General features: G+C 39.7%; 1 protein-coding gene across 1 annotated transcript in view; it reads left to right on the top strand.

The window, feature by feature from the left end:
- GYS2 (glycogen synthase 2 (liver)) overlaps positions 1-23080 on the top strand; it is a 58204-nt gene that overhangs the window by 34002 nt on the left and 1122 nt on the right. The window contains exons 10-15 of the mRNA XM_010855944.1: positions 1009-1087; positions 2297-2410; positions 13126-13252; positions 16569-16664; positions 17899-18062; positions 19351-19431. Coding sequence (XP_010854246.1) covers positions 1009-1087; positions 2297-2410; positions 13126-13252; positions 16569-16664; positions 17899-18062; positions 19351-19431 — 661 coding nt within the window. The remainder of the gene's footprint in view (positions 1-1008; positions 1088-2296; positions 2411-13125; positions 13253-16568; positions 16665-17898; positions 18063-19350; positions 19432-23080) is intronic.

Here is a 23080-nt window from a genome sequence, read left to right as displayed (position 1 = left end):
ACGGGGTTGCAGAGTCAGACGCAACTGAACGACTGAACTGAACTGAAGATATGTTGCATCATATGAGCAGGCTTTGTTTAATCCTTCATCTGACAAATATTTGTAGACAGGTTGTACAAATGAGGACATAGTTAAATACGCGGGTAAGGTATCTGTGTGTGAACTCAGTCACTCAATCATGTCTGACTCTTTGCGACACTTTGGCCTGTAGCCCACCAGGCTCCTCTGTCGTGAAAACAGGATTTTTCAGGCAAGAATACTGTGCCATTTTCTCCTCCAAGGGATCTTCTCAATCCAGGAATCGAACCCAAGTTTCCTGCATTGCAGATGACTTCTTTACCTGCTAAGGCATTGAGGAAGCCCGCAGATAGGGTCTCTTTCAGTGGAATTCTCATTGAGAGTTAATATGTCAATTTGAAGCTGTGGAAGATTTCAAGTCAAAATATATATTGACATATTAACATATATTTATTAATAAACACATTAGTTAATGTTAAGTAACATTTACTTAAGTAATATACACTACTTAATGTATATTTAGTATACATTGAGAAGCTCACCACAATGAGAAGCCCATGCACTGCAATTAGAGTAGCCGCCACTCGTTGAAACTAAGAGAAAAGCCCGCACAGCAACAAAGACCCAGCACAGACAAAAATAAATACATAATTTTTTAAAATATCAACTTACAGATGGAAAAGTTATGGCCACTGTAGAACATAGTACTCACTTCCTATAATTGTTAAAGTAGGCAAAATATTATGAAAGTATCCTCCTGGTCATCAACAGTAATGCTTTAAAAATTAATTTCAGTTTTCTTTTATGCTAGCAAAGGTATTCTTTTATCGAACTTCCTCGCCCTTTGGAATTTGTCTGTGAGCTTCATCAGGAAACTATGTATGTTTTACATTTATTTTAAAATTGCTTGAAATGGTGTTTGATGCATAGGAAACAGTCGGTTAGTGCTAGCTGTTTTTATTTTGATTTTTAAAACTATTTTCCCCACAGAGGAGAAATTCCTGACATGAACAATATTTTGGACCGAGATGATATGACAATTATGAAAAGAGCTATCTTTTCAACTCAGGTAATGAAGGAAAAAATGCCCATTACTTCCCATAATTGTTAAAGTCTATTTAGATCAATATCTTAATTTTTTGAAATGGGCTAATTTGGGAAATTTTTAAACCTGAGAGCTAGAAAAATCATCTTTAGGTATTTACCTAAAGGACACCTTTGTGAGTTCTCTTTCACCAGTGGTTTTTCAAGGCTCCTATAAACAAATCTCATGGAACTTGTCTTCATATCTACTTTAAAAATTCATTTGGACCCTATATGCCAGTTGAAAAACTATGTATATTCCAATGACAAAAAAGTGCCTAAAATTTTCAAAAAGCATAGACTTTGGAGTCACTCTAGAGAAAAGGTGAATGTTTCTCAGTCGAGTGAAATTGTTAAAAAGATAATTGTGTTAGCCGTGTATAGCAATCTTGTTATTAACAGGGAGGCATCGGAGAACAGCCCCCTAGTGGGAACCAGCAGAGTAGCTCACCGGAGTTCCATTCTTATTCCAAATACAGTCAGTCCCCTCCATATGAATGAGCTAACATTCTGAGAGCATGTTCGTAAGTCCATTTAGTTCACAAGTCCAACGAAGTTAGTCTAGGTACCTAGCTAATGTAATTGGCTATATAGTACAGTACTGTAATAGGTTTATAATACTTTTCACACAAATAACACATAAAAACAAACACAAAAAATTAACACTTTTAACCTCACAATGCAGTACCTTGAAAAGTACAGTAGGACAGTCCAACAGCTGGCGTACGGGGGCTGGCATCAAATGAACAGGCAAGAGGAGTTACTGACTGGAGGAGGTAGAAGAGGTGGGAGATGGTAGAGCTGAAGGACCACCGGCAATAGGAGACGGAGGGCAAGCTGCAATTTCACACACATCTGATGCTGATGGAATGTGCTTTTGCATCTTTTTGAAAATTCCCAATTTGAAGGTTCGTATGTTGGGGACTTACTGTAAGTCTCAGGAGGCTTCAAGAAGTCTAGGCTTTCCATAGAGTGGCTGCTGGTGAACAAAAGCATCGAGTGCTCAGAGTATGGAAGGAAGTTCTTTAACCTGTTGTCTTCCTATGACATACACAGACAACCCCTCATTAATTGGCATCTCAGACCATAAAGGCATAAAGGTTGGATGACATATCGCCGATGACCTATTGCTGAAATTAGTCACACTTAGTAATTCTTTTCCTGAACTGACATTTTCTTCCCTCTGCTCCTTCAGCGGCAGTCTTTGCCCCCAGTGACTACTCACAACATGATTGATGATTCCACCGATCCCATCCTCAGCACCATTAGACGTATCGGGCTCTTCAATAGCCGCACAGACAGAGTCAAGGTACAACTCATTGTTTGTGCAGGACATTTAAAAATCATAGAGGACAGGTTTTTGAGAATTTATTAGAAGCATCCCTTGTTTGTTTTAACATCTATCGGAAATATTGTAAATGATACTTCTAAAGGAAAATTAATTGTTTCCTGTCTTGAGCAATTAAAAAGTGACTATGTTGGTATCATTCTTAAAAATAATTGAATACTATTTATGGCTTTGAGTTGTAATGCAGCTTTCATTTTCATTGTAAAATACTGTCAGGAAATGGCCTCATTTTTAAGGAAACACATATGGTCTAAGAATTGTTTAATGAATGAATCTCAGAGATTAACATAAATTGTTTCTTCCTCATAAAGTTCAATTTAAGGGCATAGTATGAGAAGATTCTAGTTTCAGAGAATGTGGCTAATGATGGTTTTATGTAATTTCCTATAGACTAATTTGTTCTTTTGACTCTTTGAGTTTCTCCAGTGATGAAGCACAGTGTTGAATAAGACCTGGTTTCTGCTGCAGTGGAGCTTAATCTCCATGATGTTTACTGAGGGTGTGTTATGTTCTAGGCATGGGGTTAGGTGTGGGAGACAAGGGTAAATGTGTCAACAGATCATAGCTTATTCCTACTCACTTCCATCCACCAGCATTCAAGATCAAGTTGTCACAAGAATTTACCAATCTTTTCGAAAGGAAGGTCCCAGTGTCCCTTCTTTCTTTTGCCTTTAGCAGATGATATGAATTCTAAGATGATATGAATTCTAATTCCTTCACAGTCCCTTCATACTGGCCTCACATCTAGATTTTGACTCATTCTTACTTCTTTTCCTTCAGATTGTAAGAGTTTTTCTGGGACCGTATTTCCTCCCACATTCTTAGGAAATGCACCCTGTTTATCCTTTTCTATATTGTAGGCCTACTAGCTCTTTCCCTTGCTGTTTACAAATATTTCTGAAATTTTTCCACATGAAAAAACAAGCTTTGCCTTAACTCTACCCCCTCTTGATGTTTTCAAATGTTTTTCTACTCTTCTCTGTAAAGTCTCTTGGGAAAATACAATCTATTCTTAAATGTATTTATCATCCTGCACTCAATCGTTGACATAGGTATCAGTGGATGTCATGGAGACAAGTTAAGGACCTACTGCAGCAGTCCAGGTGATAGATACTGAGGGCCACTATCAAAGGCCTTCTCAGAAGTTCTGGAGAGGATGGAACAATGGGAGAAATGGTTGCCTGCAGAAAAAGACCATACTTAAGTGACCAGTTGGCATACAGTGAGAAAGAGGCAGAAAGCAAGGCTTCAGTATGTAACCCACACTTTCTAGAACCTAAGGAAAAGCTTTAAAAGAAGTTGGTTTGAGGGTCATATCTCAAATGAAGTTCAATTTTTCATAGATTAAGTTACATATGGGATATTCAAGTTAAGATGCTTAAGAAGTACTTAGAAAACATAGGTCTGGGGTTTATAAGGACAGTTGTGAGGGGAGCTATTGGCATGTGGGCAGTAGTGAGGGCCAAGGAATGATGACCTTGCCATGTTGGAAGACTAGGTGGAAAGAATGAAGAAAATATTGACACAAGGAAACCTCAAGAGAGGATTAAAAGATGAAAGCTTAGGGAAAGAAAGAGGAAAATATATAAGAAATCAAGGCAGGAGAAATTTTAATAATAGTAGAAAGAGCTCATAGTAGAACATGATCCATGCTGTTTATAAAATGTTCCATATTGTGTTAACCCTTTCATTTCAAACAGTCTACACATAGACCCACATATATGTGTATATTGCCCTGTGCTATAGAACTATGGGTGATTTTTAATTTCTCATTTGTGTTCGTGAATTTCCAAATTTTCAACACATAACACACATATAAGAGCCAGGCTGCACATTTTCCCTGGAAATGCAGGACTATTGCTGCCAAGACTGCACCACTCTACATTTTTTCAGCAGGATTCTATCCACAGAGTATGTCAACACACACTTGTCATCATTCTCATGTCGTTTACTCCAGACTGGTCCTTCTCAGTTTTTTGTATCTTGGAAAGAAAGTAGTGGGAGCAAGAAAGCATGTTATTTCCCTTTTGATTTCTGTTTTTCTCAGAACCTTTCATGTCACAGTTCAGTTCAGTCACTCAGTGGTGTCCGACTCTTTGTGACCGCATAGTCTGCAGCACACCAGACTTCCCTGTCCATCACCATCTCCTGGAGTTTGCGGAAACTCATGTCCATTGAGTCGGTGATACCATCCAAACATCTCATCCTCCATCGTCCCCTTCTCCTCTTGCCTTCAGTCTTTCCCAGCATCAGGGTCTTTTCCAATGAGTCAGTTCTTCACATCAGGTGGCCAAAGTATTGGAGTTTCAGCTTCAGCATCAGTCCCTCCAATGAATATTAAGGACTGATTTCCTTTAGGATTGACTAGTTGGATATCCTTGCAGTCCATGAGTCTTCTCCAACACCACAGTTCAAAAGCATCAGTTCTTCAATACTCAGCTTTCCTTATCATCCAACTCTCATATCCATAAATGACTACTGGAAAAACCATAGCTTAGATTAGATGGACCTTTGTTGGCAAAGTAATGTGTTTACTTTTCAATATGCTGTCTAGGTTGGTCATAACTTTTTTTCAAAGAAACAAGTGTCTTTTAACTTCATGGCTGCCGTCACCCCATCTGCAGTGATTTTGGAGCCCCCAAAAATAAACTCTGTAACTGTTTCCATTGTTTCTCCATCTATTTGCGATGGAGTGATGGGACAGGATGCCATGATCTTAGTTTTTTGAATGCTGAGTTTTAAGCCAACTTTTTCCACTCTCCTCTTTCACTTTCATCAAGAGGCTTTTTAGTTCCTCTTCACTTTCTGCCATAAAGGTGGTGTCATCTGCATATCTGAGGTTATTGCTATTTATCCTGGCAGTCTTGATTCCAGCTTGTGCTTCATCGAGCCCAGCATTTCTCATGATGTACTCTGCATATAAGTTAAATAAGCAGGGTTGACAATATACAGCCTTGACGTACTCCCTTCTCAATTTGGAACCAGTCCGTTGTTCTATGTTCAGTTCTAACTATTGCTTCTTGACCTGCATACAGATTTCTCAAGAGGCAGGTAAGGTGGTGTGGTATTCCAAGCTCTAAGAATTTTCCAGTTTGTTGTGATCCACACAGTCAAAGGCTTTGGCATAGTCAGTAAAGCAGAAGTTCATGTTTTTCTGGAGCTCTCTTGCTTTTGATCTCTGGTTCCTCTGCCTTTTCTAAAACCAGCTTGAACATCTGGAAGTTCATGGTTCACGTATTGTTGAAGCCTGGCTTGGAGAATTTTGAGCATTACTATACTAGCGTATGAGATGAGTGCAATTGTGGGGTAGTTTGAATATTCTTTGGCATTACCTTTCTTTGGGATTGGAATGAAAACTGACCTTTTCCAGTCCTGTGGCCACTGCTGAGTTTTTCAAATATGTTGGCATATTGAGTGCAGCACTTTCATAGCATCATCTTTTAGAATTTGAAATATCTCAACTGGAACTCCATCACCTCCACTAGCTTTGCTTGTAGTGATGCTCCCTAAGGTCCACATGACTTCACACTCCAGGATGTCTGGCTCTAGCTGAGTGATCACACCAACGTGGTTATCTGGGTCATGAAGATCTTTTTTGTATAGTTTTCTGCATTCTTACCACCTCTTCTTAATATCTCCTCTTTCTGTTAGGTCCATATCGTTCTTGTCCTTTATTGTGCCCATCTTTGCATGAAATTTTCCCTTGGTATCTCTAATTTTCGTGAAGAGATCCCTAGTCTTTCCCATTGTATTGTTTTCCTCTATTTCTTTGCATTGATCACTGAAGAAGGCTTTCTTATCTCTCCTTGCTATTCTTTGGAACTCTGCATTCAGATGGGTGTATCTTTCCTTTTCTCCTTTGCCTTTAGATTCTCTTCTTTTCTCAGCTATTTGTAAGGTCTCCTCAGACAACCATTTTGCCTTTTTGCATTTCTTTTTCTTGGGGATGGTCTTGATCAGTGCCTTCTACACAATGTCACAAACCTCTGTCCATAGTTCTTCAGGCACTCTGTCTATCAAATCTAATCTCTTCAATCTATTTGTAACTTCTACTGTATAATCGTAAGGGATATGACTTAGGTCATATCTGAATGGTCTAGTGGTTTTCCCTACTTTCTTCAATTTAAGTCTGAATTTGGCAATAAGGAGTTCATGATCTGAACCATAGTCAGCTCCTGGCCTTGATTTTGCTGATAGTATAGAGCTTCTACATCTTCAGCTTCAAAGAATATAATCAATCTGATTTCAGTGTTGACCATCTGGTGATATCCACGTGTATAGTTGTCTCTTGTGTTGTTGGAAGAAAGTGTTTGCTATGACCAATATGTTCTCTTGGCAAAACTCTGTTCTCCTTTGCCCTGCTTCATTCTGTACTCCACGGCCAAAATCGCCTGTTACTCCAGGTATTTCTTGACTTCTTACTTTTGTATTCCAGTCCGCTATGATGAAGGGGACATCTTTTTTTGGTGTTGGTTCTGGAAGATCTTGTAGGTCTTCATAGAACTGTTCAACTTTAACTTCTTCAGTGTACTGGTTGGGGCATAGACTTGGATTACTGTAATATTGAATGGTGTGCCTTGGAAACAAACAGAGATAGTTCTGTCATTTTTTAGATTTAGGACTCTTAATTTATGCATTTAGGGCTCTTTTGTTGACTAAGAGGTCTGCTCTATTGCTTCTAAGGGATTCTTGCCCACAGGAGTAGATATAATTGTCGTCTGAATTAAATTCACCCATTCCAGTCCATTTTAGTTCACTGATTCCTGAAATGTCAGTTGTCACTCTTGCCATCTCCTGTTTGACCACTTCCAATTTACCTTGATTCATGGACCTAACATATTGTTCCTATGCAATATTCTTTACAGCATTGGACTTTGCTTCCATCACCAGTCACATTCACAGCTGGGTGTTTTTGCTTTGGCTCTGTCTCTTCCTTTCTTCTGGAGTTATTTCTCCACTCTTCTCCAGTAGCATATTTGGCACCTACAGACCTGGTGAGTTCATCTTTCAGTGTCATATCTTTCTGCTTTTTTATAGTGTTCATGAGGTTCTCAGGCAAGAATACTGAAGTGGTTTGCCATTCCCTTCTCCAGTGGACCATGTTTTGTCAGAACTCTCCCCTATGACCCATCTGTCTTGGGTGGCCCTACACAGCATGGCTCATAGTTCCATTGAGTTAGACAGGCTGTGGTCCATGGGATCAGTTTGGTTAATTTTTTGTGATTATGGTTTTCATTCTGTCTGCCCTCTGATGGATAAGGATAAGAGGTTTATGGCAGTTTCCTGATAGGAGAGATTGACTGTGGGGGAATCTGGGTCTTGTTCTGATAGATGGGGCCATGCTCAGTAAATCTTTATTCTAGTTTTCTTTTGATGGGTCGGCCTGTGTTCCTTCCCTGTTGTTTGACTGAGGCCAAACTATGGTAGGGGTAATGAAGATAATGGCAACCTCCTTCAAAAGGATGTGTGTACGCACTGTTGTATTCAGTGCCCCTGACCCTGCAGCAGGCCGCTGTGACCCACATCTCCGCCAGAGACTCCTGGACACTCGCAGGCAAGTCTGGCTCAGTCTCCTGTGAGGACACTGTTCCTTTCTCCTGGCTGCTGATGTGCACAAGGCTTTGTTTGTGCCCTCCAAGAGTCTGTTTCCCTGGTCCTGTGTAAGTGCTGTAATCAAATCCCACTGGCCTCCAAAATCAAATTCCCTGGAGGGAAGCAAGATGGTGGAGTAGAAGGACATGTGCTCATCTCCTCCTGTGAGACCTCCAAAATTGCAACTTCCTGCTGAACAACCATTGACAGAAGAATGTTGGATCTCACCAAAAAAACATACCTCCCATCCAAGGGCAAAGAAGAAGCCCCAGCAAGATGGTAGGAGGGGTGAAATTGCATTTAGAATCAAACCCCATACCTGCCAGAGACACTTGGAGGGTTCAAACAAAATCTTCTGCACATCAGTACCCAGAGACCCCACAGAGACTGAGTCAGACCTGCCTTTGAGTGTTTGAGTGTCTCCTGCAGAGGTATGGGTCAGCAGTGGCCTGCCACAGAGGCAGGGGCTCTGGGTGCAGCAGACCTGGGTCACACAGCGTGTGGCATAAGCCCTCTTAGAGGAGGTCGCCATTAGCCCCACCACAGAGCCATAGAGCAGACGACCCACAAACTGCACAATTATACCAAAGAAATGCTCACAGTGTTAAGAAAGTTCTAGGACCCACAACAGAATTCCCAACCTGGGGATCCGGCAAAGGGACTGAGAACCCCCAGGGGACTCAATTTTGGAGGCCAGTGTGATTTGATTTCTTGTCACATCCATATCTAAATTTTTGACTCTTCCTCTGATGATCTATCTGTGCTTGATGCTTATTATGTACAATAAACACAGATTGATGTTTTTTAAAAAGTATGATAACAGTCAAGCAATTCCTAGGAATGGACAAGTAACTTATTTCCTAAACATGTGAAATACTTTCATATCTCTATGTAATTGCTGATATTTTTTCCCTCTGAAATAATCTTATTTCTGTTATTTTAACAATTCTTTTGGAATCCAACCTCAGAGTCATCTCTTTCTTACACTTTTCTTTAATATACATTTACCTACTCCAGACAGAACAATTGTTTCCTTGTCTGTATCTCCTGCAGTTATAGGAGCTATCACATTGAATTCTATATATTTTAATTTAATGTGTCCATTTCTCCAGAGACTGTGGGTTTTTTGAGCTGGTGATCATGTCTCATCTGTTTTCTCAATGTTTGTCCTCTGAAAAGCAGATATCGAGACAGGAGTAGTTATGAAATCTTATTGACAGAAATACCTATGAAGGATAAAGAAGTGGAAAGGAAGAGCAGGCAAAGAGGTGCAGCCAGACACAAGGAAGAGAAAGCAAGACGGAAAGAAGAGGTTGTTGTTTAGTCCCTCAGTCATGTCTGACTCTTTGCCACCACATGGACTACAGCCCTCTAGTCTCCTCTGTCCATGGGATTTCCCAGGCAAGAATAGTGAAGCGGTTGCCATTTCCTTCTGCAGGGAATCTTCCCAACCCAGGGAATGAACCCGTGTCTCCTGCATTGCAGACAGATTGTTTACCATTTGAGCTATCAGGGAAGCCTATTTTTTATATAGTAGCGTGTATGTGTCAATCTACATCTCTAAATTTATCCCTCCCCACCTTAGCTCCTGGTAACTGTAAGTTTGTTTTCTAAAGAATAGCTCTAACAATATACATTCAAAGCACTGAGATAAACTTTGGTCAAGTCAGAATTAGGTATTTTATTTTATTAATAGTGCCTTTTAAAAGTTTGACAGTATAAGCATCTATTGGATTACCTGCATGTTTATAGACAGCTATAGAGTGATTCTTAACTCTCCAACTGAATTGACAAGTTTTTTATATTAATGTGACCATTTGACTCAGGAAGCATTGAGTCAAATTTGAATCTGAATTTATCATTGATCCTGCCTCGGTTTTGAGGCATATTGAGAAAAGTCTGGACTGCAGATTTCAGATCTGGACCCTGTGCGGCCCGCTGTGGAAGTAAACTAACTTCCAGGGACCTTGCTTCCTTCCCAGGATAAATACAGCCTGACAAGTTTTTGTTGTATGTTGACTGATCCAGGTCTTGCTGTGAACCAGCTGCTCTGCTGGGGGGCCTTGCACACAGGATCTCATTTAATCCTCCCTGTGACCTTGGGCTGACCTCTAACATCCCTTCCTCTGCCCTGGGCTTCTGCCATTGGCTGTTTTAGGATGTAGAACAGCTGTGTTCTTATTTTAGTTGTGCTGTTATTCTCTTTGGCTGGGAACAAAACGAATGAGCCATGATGTTTTCATGTTTCCAAATGGGCTTTGAAGAGAACAAATCTTCCTAAGTTTGGAAAAGCAGGCACAATGCCTTTCAAATCCCTCTGTGCTGATATTTGCCAACAGAGTACAGTGGGCTTCGGACTTGTAGACATAGACACAGTCAAGTGTCTGTCTCTTTGGTCTCTTTTCCTAGTGCAGCACTTTGCATGTAATAGGAATTAAAATTATGTTTTGTGGAAGGAAATATTTTATCCATTTTCTTTGCCAATTTGTGACTCTTATGACTGAATAAACCATCATTTATAGGTACTAGTTTTGGACATTTTACCATTTCATTTCTTCTTCAGTGTTACATATCTCCTATTTATGGATCTATTGAGATATGCTTGCAAAGTCTTAGTTTCCTTAGTTTTAAAACTAGAAATAAAATAAAATAAGGACAGTCAGAATGTCTACTCTCCTTATCACACAATGTTGCTAAGATTAAATGAGGTAATATATGTGAAACTGATTTATAATATATAAAGTATTGGACAACTATTGTCATCATTATTGCTGTATATCCGAAATTAGATTTTTTTTTTTCTTCAAAGTAATCTCTTTGGACGAATATACACTTATTTCCGGAGAAGGCAATGGCACCCCACTCTAGTACTCTTGCCTGGAAAATCCCATGGGTGGAGGAGCCTGGAAGGCTGCAGTCCATGGGGTCGCACAGAGTCAGACATGACTGAGCGACTTCACTTTCACTTTTCACTTTCATGCATTGGAGAAGGAAATGGCAAGCCACTCCAGTGTTCTTGCCTGGAGAATCCCAGGGACTGGGGAGCCTGATGGACTGCCGTTTATGGGGTTGCACAGAGTCGGACACGACTGAAGTGACTCAGCAGCAGCAGCAGCAGTGTATATATGTTAATCCCAAACTTGTAGTTTATCTCTCTTCCCCTCTTCCTCACTGTTTCCTTTGGTGACCATAGGTTTGTTTTCTATAGCTATGAGTCTATTTCTATTTTGTAAATAAGGTCATTTGTACTATCTTTTAGATTCTATGCATATGTGATATCATATGATATTTGTCTTTATCTGACTTACTTCACTTAATATGATAACCTTTAGGTCCATCCATGTTGCTGCAAATGGCATTATTTCATTTTTTTATGGAGTAATATTTCATATTTATCCATTTATCTATCAATGGACGTTTAGGTTTCTTCCATGTCTTAGCTATTGTAAATAGTGCTGCTACAAACACTGGGGTGCATGGTATCTTTTCAAATTAGAGTTTTCTCCTGATACATACCCAGCAGTAGAATTGCAGGATCATATGGTTACTCTATTTTTAGTTTTTTAAGGGAGAATATTCTTGTTTGTAGGAAACACACATTAAGTATTTGTGGATGATGAGCATCTAGTCAGCAATTTATACTCATATGGATCTGGAAAAATATTAATTCTCTTCACATTATACTTGCAACTTTTCTGTAAATTTGACATTATTTCAAGTTATATATAAACATGTTTACATATAAACAAATAAAAATATATAAAACATACTATATATGAAAATATATATAATATATATATATATAATTCTATTTCTCCATTTTATTAAAGTTCTCACCAAACCAATTTTAGGTTACCTATCAGCCTCTCCTCATAGCTAAGTAAGTTATGAAAGTTAAATTCTAATAAATGAATTAGAAAAATCTGATTTTAAAGTACTGTAGTACTGGAGTAATGTAATTTATATATGATAGTTATATTAAAATTCATAATTCATCATTTTAACAAATAGGAGAAATAGAACTCATTTATCTAGGTTACCAGCTAAGTAGCTATTCTAGTCATAGCTGTCCAAGTATAGCTGCAGTCTGGTCTCTGCCTTGGCAGAACATTAAAGGCTGCGGGGTTTCCTAGGTGGCGCTAGTGGAAACGCTCCTGCTAATACAGGAGACGTAAGAGATACAGATTGGATCCCTGGGTTGGGAAGATCCCCTGGAAGAGGGCATGGCAACTCACTCCAGTATTCTTGCCTGGAGAATCTCGTGGACAGTGGAGCATGTCAGGCTACACAGTCCATGGGGTTGCAGAGTCGGACACAACTGAAGTGACTAGCACACACACACGCACAGGCTGTGCAGTCCAAGAAAAGGCTCATACCAGTGCCCGGGAGCCAATTGCTAACTGTTCAGAATGCTGTGGGCCAGTTTTAAACACAATTGTTGTGTAAAATCAAATTGCATAAACTTAAAAAAAATCAATTATGCTAAAAGGAAAGGCAATGCTCAAATTCATTGCATCTTAGTTGTTTACCGCATTTTTCTATAACCTCTGCTCTGGAGGTTATTTTTGACCATTGTACTCACATGGTGAAAATATCCTATCAGGATGTCCTGCTCTTCTTCCTGTCTCCAGTTCAGGGACATCGCATTGGTAGCTTGCAATTGGCCCTCAGTTCCATTTCACTTGGCGTGGAAGGGTAGCTCCCTTCTTTTCTGTTCCTGGTGGGAATAAATTGAAAAACAAGACAGGGGCCAGCAGTTGGAAAAGCAAATAAAATCTTTACTGTCAATAAAGGTTGGGTTGGATGAATTTAGCATGAGAACAAAAATGGACACAACTCTATATCCTCCAATCCAGGCCTGGGAACTTAAGGGAAAATCAGTCCTCGGAGTAGATAATCACAGAGAATAGAGAGGGGAGGAAAAAACACCCGGACCTTTTCCTTTTTCCTTATCTCTCTTTCTTTCCCCTGAGTCTATAACACAATGATTCTATAGTATCAAAATTCTGAAATAAAAAAACTTTAGATTTTTTTGCTCTAATTTCTTCTTTCTTTTTTCTCATTAGATTTTTTTTCTCTTTCAGTTGATTTTGCACCCAGAGTTCCTGTCCTCCACCAGCCCCTTGCTACCCATGGATTATGAAGAGTTTGTCCGAGGTTGTCATCTTGGAGTATTTCCATCTTACTATGAACCCTGGGGTTATACTCCAGGTATGTGACATGTATAGATTGTGAGATGCTTTAAATTGTATTAGAATATTATTCTACACACATGTATGTAGTATTCCAAGTTGATATGTCATTTCTACTAAGGTTCTGGTTTTGTTTGTTTTTAAAGTTATTTTGGTTGGATCTATCCCAGAGGTCAGATTTACGCTTTGTCGCTTCTGACATAAACATAAGGACATAACGCGTGTGTGCATGCTAAGGTCACTTCAGTCATGCCCAACTCTTTGCGACCCTATGGACTGTAGCTCGCCAGGCTCATCTGTCCATGGGATTCTCCAGGCAAGAATCCTGGAGTGGGTTGTTGTGCCCTCCTTCAGGCGATCTTCCCAGCCCAGGGATCAAACCCACCTCTCCTATGTCTCCTGAATTGGCAGACAAGTTTTTTAAGACTAGTGCCACATGGGAAGCCCAAGAACATAATACGTAATCTTTTATATAAGTGTAAGAGGTTGTGGTTGGGCATATTTTCGTATCTGAATTCTTGCCTCATTGCATTCCAAAGAAAAAGACTGTTTTATAAAGAATATATCTTTTTAGTTAAATTTACCAATCTTATCCACTAATATGAAGGAGAAACTAACTACAAGGAGATTAATATGAGAAACAATTGTTTCTTAAATTGTTATAAAATTTATTTCAGAAGAATCCCTTTTTAAGTTAAGGATATATTTGTCTTTTAATTACGTAATGCATTCACATGGTTAAAGACACAAATAGTATAAAGAGATGTATGGTGAAAAGTCATCTTCACACCCTTGTCTCTCAGAAAAAGAGGTAAAGATAGCATGTCAGTTTGGTGATAGGCATTATGCCCATGACATAATTCCATTCAGACCCTATACCTGCCCCACCCCCTTTTTTTCCAGGATCTGTCTTTTTTTCTTTTCTGTATCCTACTAACTTGGTTGTCAATGGCATCAGGAGCCATCAATTTGTATTTGTACTGAAATGCCTAATTAAAAAGGAAACAATTATTTTATATGCCAATGCAAGGAAGACATTGATGACTTTTCCATCTTCTTGGTAATCAGAGATTTTCCTCCCAGTACAGCTGTAATTCTATTTATAATTGAAAATAAAAGGCTCAGAAAACATTTTTATTTATAATGAATACATTTTGCCTTCTGCATCTCCGTGTCATTGTGGTCTAAGTAAGGGGCAGCAGCAATTAGGGTGGGAGAGGTCATAGGCTAAATTATGAGGAAGGTTTTTCTAATCTTTGCATTCTGACCCCAGAATTTAAGTATAGAATTTTAAATTCTATATAAATAGGATACTATAATCTTTACAATAGGAATGACAAGGCTCTGCATCTTTTGATAAAGTTCCTTTTTTATTGCCTTAGGCTCCAGCAAGAATAATTTGCCAGCAGCTGTAAAACCATTAGAACGTTTGGGGAAAGATTGATAAAGAATTACCCATTCTTGAAACATGACATAGTAAAGTTACTAATCTGACTCCTCCAGTTCTCTCTCTTGTAGTTCTAAAAGTTGTTTTTGGCACCAATTCCACTTTCGTGAAGGCAGTATCTCCTTACTTGTAAAATGCCCACACAGTTATCTTAAATTGTTTTTAATAAAGTAACTATCTTTTGAGATACATTGAAACAAATCACTTGATGAACTGGCAATTTTGTTACTCCTGTTCTTTCTAGTAAGTAATATAATTTTCAAATGTAAATATGGAGGACAAAAAAGGACAAAGCCAAAACATGAGTGACAATGGGAATGTGGGAAGTCATTTATACTGGATAAAGAGAAGGTTATCTAACTTATTTCCCACCTGAACATTACAGGACAAAGGTAAACTTAACCTGAAGAGCTATATCTAGTTTGTTAAGATAAAGGCCAGCAAAGGTGTTATAAAAGATAAGTAGATGGAAAGGGGTTATGAGAAATACATACCAAATAGTGAATGAGTCCTTCTCTGTTTTAAATTAACTAAAAGAGGTTGGCCCCTCCTTTCCTAACTTGAATTACAGAAATAGCAGAAACTCTGGTGGTATAAGTTTAGTATTAGATAGTTTTTTTTAGAAAAATTGCTTTATGTGGTGCTAACTCTCACTTTGGAAAGTGTTAAAATCTGTGTTTTATGTTTTGAGAAAACCCAGTGACGATAAACACTGACTTCATTAATTTCATTCAGTGGGCACATACGGTGCTTATAAAGGTGCCTGGAATTGTATTATTTGTGTGTAAAAGAGTATTTAATAAAACTAAGGATCTGTGAAGTTTTGTAGAATTGTAGGCAAAATTTTTCTGGGGAGGAGTTCTAGGGTTTCATCACATTCTCAAATGAGTCAATAATCCCTAATTCAATTTCCTCTCCTCTTCCATCTTCCCCCAAATTTGAAAACTGCTACTCTCTGGAGCCAAACCAAGAGGAAATACTTGCAGAATAGGAGGACATGGGTCATGAGGAAATTTTTTTTATCCACCCATCCCACTAAGAAAAATTCCAAGAAAATTCCATAATTAAATATAAATTTCATGTTAACAATTCAATCATCCTTGAGTGTGGTAACATCTGAGATTTTCTGGAGAAAAGGTTTGACTAAAAGGTGATAAAGGATTGAAATAAACCATGGTTTCACTGAGCACCCGAGAAAGTGGAAGAGATTGGTGGCAAAAGACATGAAAATGAGGGGAGGAACTAGTCTTGTCCATAATGTATTTTGGTGTTGTTCAGTCGCTCAGTCGTCTCCCGACTCTTTGCAACCCCATGGACTGCAGCACACCAGGCTTCCCTGTCCTTCACCATCTCCTGGAGCTTGCTCAAACTCAGGTCCATTGAGTTGGTAATGCCGTCCTACCATCTCTTCCTGTCATCTGCTTCTCCTCCTGCTCTCAGTCTTTCTCAGCATCAGGGTCTTTCCCCAGGGAGTTGGCTTACAGCATAAACTTGCCATATATTTAGAGACACAAGCTTAGAACAGAGCAAAAGAAAAGCAGCTGGAATGAGAGAGGCAGTGTAAGGTAGCAGTTCTGAGCAGCTCTGGGGCTGGGCACCTGGCTACAAATCCCAGCTCCACCACATCCCCTGGCTTTGTGAAGCTGGGCAAGCTATTTAAACTCCCTAGGCCTCAGTGTCTTCATCTGTAAGATGGGGATAATGATAGCATTACTTCACAGGCTGCTCAACAAGGTTAAATTTGTTCATGCATGTAAGGAGCTTAGTACTGTGCCTGGCACAAAACGAGCATTGCTATTACTAGGACTGGAGCTTTTTCCTTCTCTGGATGTATAAGAGGGTATAATTGCTGGTCTGAAGCCTAGCCTTTTTCTGTTTCCCCTGGCAGCTGAATGCACTGTGATGGGCATCCCCAGTGTGACCACCAATCTCTCTGGCTTTGGCTGTTTCATGCAGGAGCATGTGGCTGACCCCACTGCATACGGTGAGGCTTTTCATCATGAACCCACCCAGGGAGAAGGGACCTCTCACCAAACAAAGCACAGAGCCTTTACAGAGCCCAACTCTAACACTATCCCGATGATGGTTGTTTTTTTTTGTTGTTTAGTCGCTAAGTTGTGTTGGACTCTGTGACCCCATGGACTGTAGCCCACCAGGCTCCTCTGTCCATGGGATTTCCTAGGCAAGAATACTGGAGTGGATTCCCATGCCCTCCTCCAGGGGATTTTCCTGATCCAGGGATCAAACCTGGGTCTCTTGCATTGCAGGTAGATTCTTTACTGCTGAGTCAGTAGGGAAACCCCAATTAATATTTATACTTCTTGGTTGATTAAAAGTAGATTACTTATATGGTCCATAGAAAAGATAAGGATGATATTAATATTGAATATATTGCCTCAAACTACAAAGTGTGAAAGTGAAAGTGTTAGTTGCTCAGTCGTGTCCAACTCTGTCCCCCACCAGGTTCCTCTGTCCATGAGATTCTCCAGGTAAGGATACTGGAGTAGGTAGCCATCCCCTTCTCCAAAAGGAGTACTAAACTTGGACAAATCTTTCCTTTTCACCTTTTAATTTTTCTGAACTGGTTTGGTCTTCTATTACCTGGAAGTGATATTATGATAACCATTGCTTTAGAGTATATGTGTTGGTCAGCATAATTATTTTGTAAGTTCCAACTACTGAGTTATCAAGATTCACATTTAAGATGGCAGATGGTGTCACCATCTCTGTGTCCATGTTGCCTAGCAGCAAGAAAAATTAGAATGGGCTGGATGCTCTGCCTGGACATGCTGATTCTCTGGTCTTTTAGAGTCGCATTGTCAGCATTGTCTTTCCTTGGGTGACAGCTGTAGTCTCACCCCCATGGTGCACAGTGGGGACACTGGGGAACTTGAAAAGCACCGAGATTCAGTCCTTACCCTGGAGACTCTGGTTAGCCAGCAGCCCCAAGGATGACCACTGATCTGGGGTAGCCCTGGTGTGCCAGGTTTTTTATGGCAACATTCATTTGGCTGGCTGTGTGTTAGTGACAGTTGTGAGCTATTAGAAGGAAATCACAGGAGAAACACAGTCTTGGAAGGCAAAGGATGAAGCAGAAACAGCAGGGGAGTCAGGGAGTGGACAAGCATGCGGTCCATGATGGATCCTAAGGAACAGGAGTAGAAATGCTCCAAGGTTAGCCTTGCCTTTACCTGTGCTCTGGCATTTGTGTCCCTCAGGAATTTACATCGTTGACAGGCGGTTCTGCTCACCTGATGATTCTTGCAATCAGCTGACTCAGTTTCTCTATGGATTTTGCAAACAGTCACGCCGCCAGAGGATTATTCAAAGGAATCGAACCGAGAGGCTCTCAGATCTTCTGGACTGGAGATACTTAGGCAGAGTAAGCAAGTCTGTGATCTACAAAGAGGACCCTTTTAAAAATCCCCTCTAGACTATAAAAGATCTGATTTGAGTTGCCATCTATAAGGTCAATCTGTATCATCATTGTTAAGATCTCACTGATGTTCTCACGTACTTACTATGACTAGTTTTAACTTGATGTGAGTTTGCAAAGCCCTAATTCCAATTCTGCACATTTAGTTTGAGACCAGAACAGCCAGTTCAGGGAGATGTAGCCATGATCTTACTAATTATTCTATTGTTAGGGCTTAACTTAATGCATTACAGATATGGTTTCATGAAGATGAGGAAAACATCAAGAAGAAAGTCCCTGTTTTGTTTCACTCTAAGAGATAATATGACCACATTTCTCAACTACAATGGGGAGTGGGAATAATCTTGTTTCTCCAAATGACAGGTACAGGAAATACCTCGTTTCTATTCTGAAGTAAGTTTATAAATACTCAGATAGATGTTCATACATCTTAGCACTGGATAATTTAATAAAAACTAAACTGATTTTGCCTTCACATAATGCAGCTGCTTATATACTGCTGAACTCTGGCTGACAAATGACAGATGCAGCCATCAGCTGAGGACACACACACACTAGTGCTGACAGTTACGCTTATTACCTGGAAGATTAATTTTACTGTCTTCATCTTATAATGAAAGCAGGATGATAAGGCACGCAAAAGTTATGTTTCTTTCTTAGCATCTGAAGCACAATTTAAATCCAGTTTGTCTGATTATTCAGGCCCCAACTTTTTTCCACACCATACTGCTTTTCTGGAGAATAAAACCAGGGTTTTCAATCACCTTTGTGCTCAATTCAGAGTTCAAGTAAGAGTTCATTTCCTTAGAAGGATGGCCTTCCCTTCAAATTTTTGGTAATATTTCTTTACTTATTCACTGAAAAGTAATAAACCTATAAATTACCATATTTTTAAAATTATTTTTAATTGGAGGATAATTGCTTTAGAATGTTGTGGTGCTTTCTGCCATAAAATGTGAATCAGCCATAAGTAAACATATATCCCCTCCTCTTGACCTTCCTCCCACCCCCTCATCTCATCCCTCTAGGTTGTCACAGAGTACCAGGTTGAATTCCCAGTATTACACCACAATGTCATGGTTTTTTGATTCTTAAGTTTAGGATAACTAAAATCTGCCACTTTACAATATATATAAGTGGGAGAATAAGATTTTTATATAATAATTTGGCCACTGAGATATAAATATATAACTATAAATGTTTTTTTTAACCATGGATTGATTTTCTATCACAGTATTACCAGCATGCCAGGCACCTGACATTAAGCAGAGCCTTTCCAGAAAAATTCCACATGGAACCCACATCACCACCAACGGTAAATAGTTTATGTATTGTTTATTTGTTTTAAAAGCTAAATGGTTTATGTGTAGTAAGTCCTTTTATTTGAAAGTAGCTAAATTCACAAATTATTATACTTTTTCATAGTGTTACAACAAAACAAGTAGAGAAACTGACAAGTCAGACCATCTCTAAGCCCTCAATTCAGTTAGTCTATACTTAGGATCTCTTGGAGAAGGAAATAGCAACCCACTCCAGTGTTCTTGCCTGGAGAATGCCAGGGACGGGGATTCTGGTGGGCTGCCGTCTATGGGGTCGCACAGAGTCAGACTCGACTGAAGCGACTTAGTAGCAATAGCAGCATACCTAGGATCAGCAGTCAGCTACTTTGTGTCACTGAAGAAGCACTTTCAAATGAAAACTCTCATGCTTTGGTGCCTGAAACTTCTCTGAGACATCTGTTCTTCTGAGAGCTGTCGAAAAGTAAACTGGCCTACTTTCATCAGAAGTGAATTTGCTATTCAAGGAGATGTTTAAATATTGGTTGAAGACTCGGCAAGAATAATAGAGAGACTTCAAGCACCATAGAAAAAATTGGACTAGATGACCATTTCTGTTCCATTCAGCCATGCCCACCAGGGAGTCTTCCTCTAAAGTCATCTTAGACATTTATATTCATGAGACTAGAAGAGACTACTTGTTATCACATTTACTTAGAAGGAAATACAGCTCTAAGTAGAGCAGCATCAGACATTTCTCTTCAGTGGAATAAGTCCTTACAGAAGTCTACACAGTGGTCCAAGAGCTAAACTTCTCTGTCCCCTCCCCATCAGGTGAACACTTAGGTGCAAAAAGATGAAACCTCTGCCATTGATCATGGGATCTATTTTAGCTTAGTTAGTAGTTCCACGCCCCACAAGAGCCAACATCTCATGTAAATCTTCATTGATAAGCTTCTGTGGGCTCTGCAAGGATTGTGAGCAATTATACGAGTCATCAAATTCAAGGATTTCTAAAAGCTAGAGTGCCGGGGTCCAGCCCTGGTGGATCCAGGGAATTCGAAGCAGGGATGGCATCGGCGAAGATCAGGAAACAATTGCTTAATTAAACATTAATTAAGGATATAAAGAGTGGTTAAATAAGGATAGCTCAGTGAGGAAATTCAGTGAAGAAAAGCGGCTGAATAATTCAGCCAGAAGGTGAGAGAAAGGACGACATGGGGAGACCAAGTTTTGGTGAACAAGGCCCGCACTTTATTTTCCAAAGTAGTTTTTATACCTTAAGTTATGCATAGAGGATAATGGGGGAAGGGGTAGAGTCTTGCAGCAAACCAGGCTTTCTTCCTGCAAACTTATCGTATGCAAAAGCTTAGGTGATTTGCATCATCTTCTGGCCCGGAGGCCTGTTAACATTTTAAGACCCTTTCTTCAGAAAACTTATTTTTCTCTAAAGGTGATTGGTCAGGAGCCACGCTCCAAAAGCATTAGATAAAGTTGCATTCCTATAGGGCAAAGGTGTGGTGGGCTATAACAAGTAAAAGAATTAACTCAAGGGTCCCAGGTTATAAACACTGCCAGGGATACAGCAGGTAAGGGATATGGAGACTTAGCAGCAAACATTGGCCCAACAAGTGAAAAACCCTTCACCAATACAATTTCTAATCAATCTTTTAACTGCTCAAAGGAATCTGTATTTAGACAATTTAGAACATCTCATGCCTCTCACAGTTGAGAGGCTCTGAGCAATCACATGTGGCCGGAAAAACCTATTCAGGCAGGCTAGAGGACTTCCAAAGGAGATTGTAGGTTGAAACACTATCAGACCCAGGAACTTTATTAACTGGAGCTGTAAGTTAACTCTTTTTCAGAGAGAGGTAGTAGGGGACAGCCCCCTGTAAAGTCAGAGGTGTAGGTGAGAGCACAAAGCAGTAAAGTAAGCAGACTCTGGTTTTGGGGGTAGATGCTCAAGAATTTCCAGGGGGACTCCTGAGGCTCAGTCCCGCCTTTGCGTATGCAGAGCCTCCTTCCTCATGACCTTTGCCATGGGCGGAGTTCCTCACGCTGGCTCACGGCAGTGATAGAATTTCAGTTGAGCTATTCCAGATCCTGAAAGATGATGCTGTGAAAGTGCTGCACTCAATATGCAATATGCCGGGAGATGGCTCCCGGCACTAGAGATCTTCGTCAAGTATTTATAGATATTCCAAATGTAGATGTAGTTTTTCAATCAGGAGTGGTTTTTACCATAAACAATTTTTCCCAATACCTTATATTCACCTTTATTTGGTATTTTAGGACCAGATCTAGAAAGCTAACCTGAGGTAAAATTTGCTAATAGAGAAAATGAAAGGGCTTCATAAATCCCTCAGTTTATAAATTTCAGTTCCCATGTCCATGATTGTTTCCGTTCCCATGTCCACGTCCTCAGAGTGACTTGCTTAGAGTATTTAGAGGCAGTCACTACCCTGAATGATAATTCAGCTATATTCATCCACTTATTCAACTAATTCAACTAAATAAGTATTGACCTCCTATGCTAAGCATAGGAGTCAGCTCTTTTTTTTCTCTTGTTTTGTATTGCTTCCAGGTAAAGTATCAGAGTCTTGACAGAATAGTGTCTAAGAATAGTTGAAATTCAGAATGACAAGTGCTGTTACATTTGTCTTCCTGATTGATGAAGCTTTATGGTTTTTGTCTTTGTTTCCCCAGTGGCATTAGGGTGTCTGTCCTACAGGTGGTGCTCAGTGCGTGTTTATCCAGTGAGTTATCTCAGTGCATCTTAGGTAGAAGGGCAATTGATTAAAACCTAGTGATAAATGCTCATTAACTGAAATAAATGGAACCGGTGGAATTTCAAGGTCAACGAAGTGGCCTGGCTTCCAGGAATCTTTCTAATGGTGGCTGTCCATGGATATCCAGGCTGCCCATTTCTACAGTTTGGTTGAATAAATCTGAAGGATGAAATAGAGACTGATAATCTCAACAGGGTATCATGGCAGTAGATATTAAGGGCTCTCGGGTAGTCACAGCCAAATCATCCCAAAAATCATCCTAAAAATATTAGCAAAAAGAAAATAGCCTACTTAATTATAATAAGGACAGTGTCTCTGAGACATTGCTGAATGATTGTGGTTAAATGTATCAATGTTTTCCGTTCAGTTCAGTCGCTCAGTCATGTCTGACTCTTTGTGACCCCATGGACTGCAGCACGATGTTTTAAATGTAGTTAAACCTAAACTGACCAAAAACCCCCCACATTCACCCATGGATTAGTTTTTTTCTAGAATTGAGAATTGTTACACTTAGATCACAGTGAACATCTTGACTGACCTATTAGTTGGCCCAGGTCTGTAGAGGCTCTGAAAATATTCAGGTCTTCTGGAACCAATCTTTGCTCTACCATTTGCTGTATGACCTTGAGCAAATCATTTGGACCCTCTTGGACCCTCAATTTTCTTCTGTAAATGGGAGGAATAGATTGGTTGGAGATTAAATACGCTCACACATACACATACTGGCACATTTCAGTGCTCAGTAAAATGAAGCTATTTATTTAAAGAATCTCTCTTGAACTTGGTGGTACCAGAGTCAAATTAAGTAAAAATTAACAGCCCCTGAACAGACCACAAAAAATATCCAGCTATGATTTTATTAGATGCACATGCCACGTGTTTACCTCACTGAAAA

This window comes from Bison bison, unplaced genomic scaffold (assembly GCF_000754665.1).
Source record: "Bison bison bison isolate TAMUID 2011002044 unplaced genomic scaffold, Bison_UMD1.0 scf7180017864370, whole genome shotgun sequence".
Taxonomy (NCBI): domain Eukaryota; kingdom Metazoa; phylum Chordata; class Mammalia; order Artiodactyla; family Bovidae; genus Bison; species Bison bison.
Note: the sequence above shows the minus strand (reverse complement) of the source record. Positions and strands in the feature narration are given on the sequence as shown.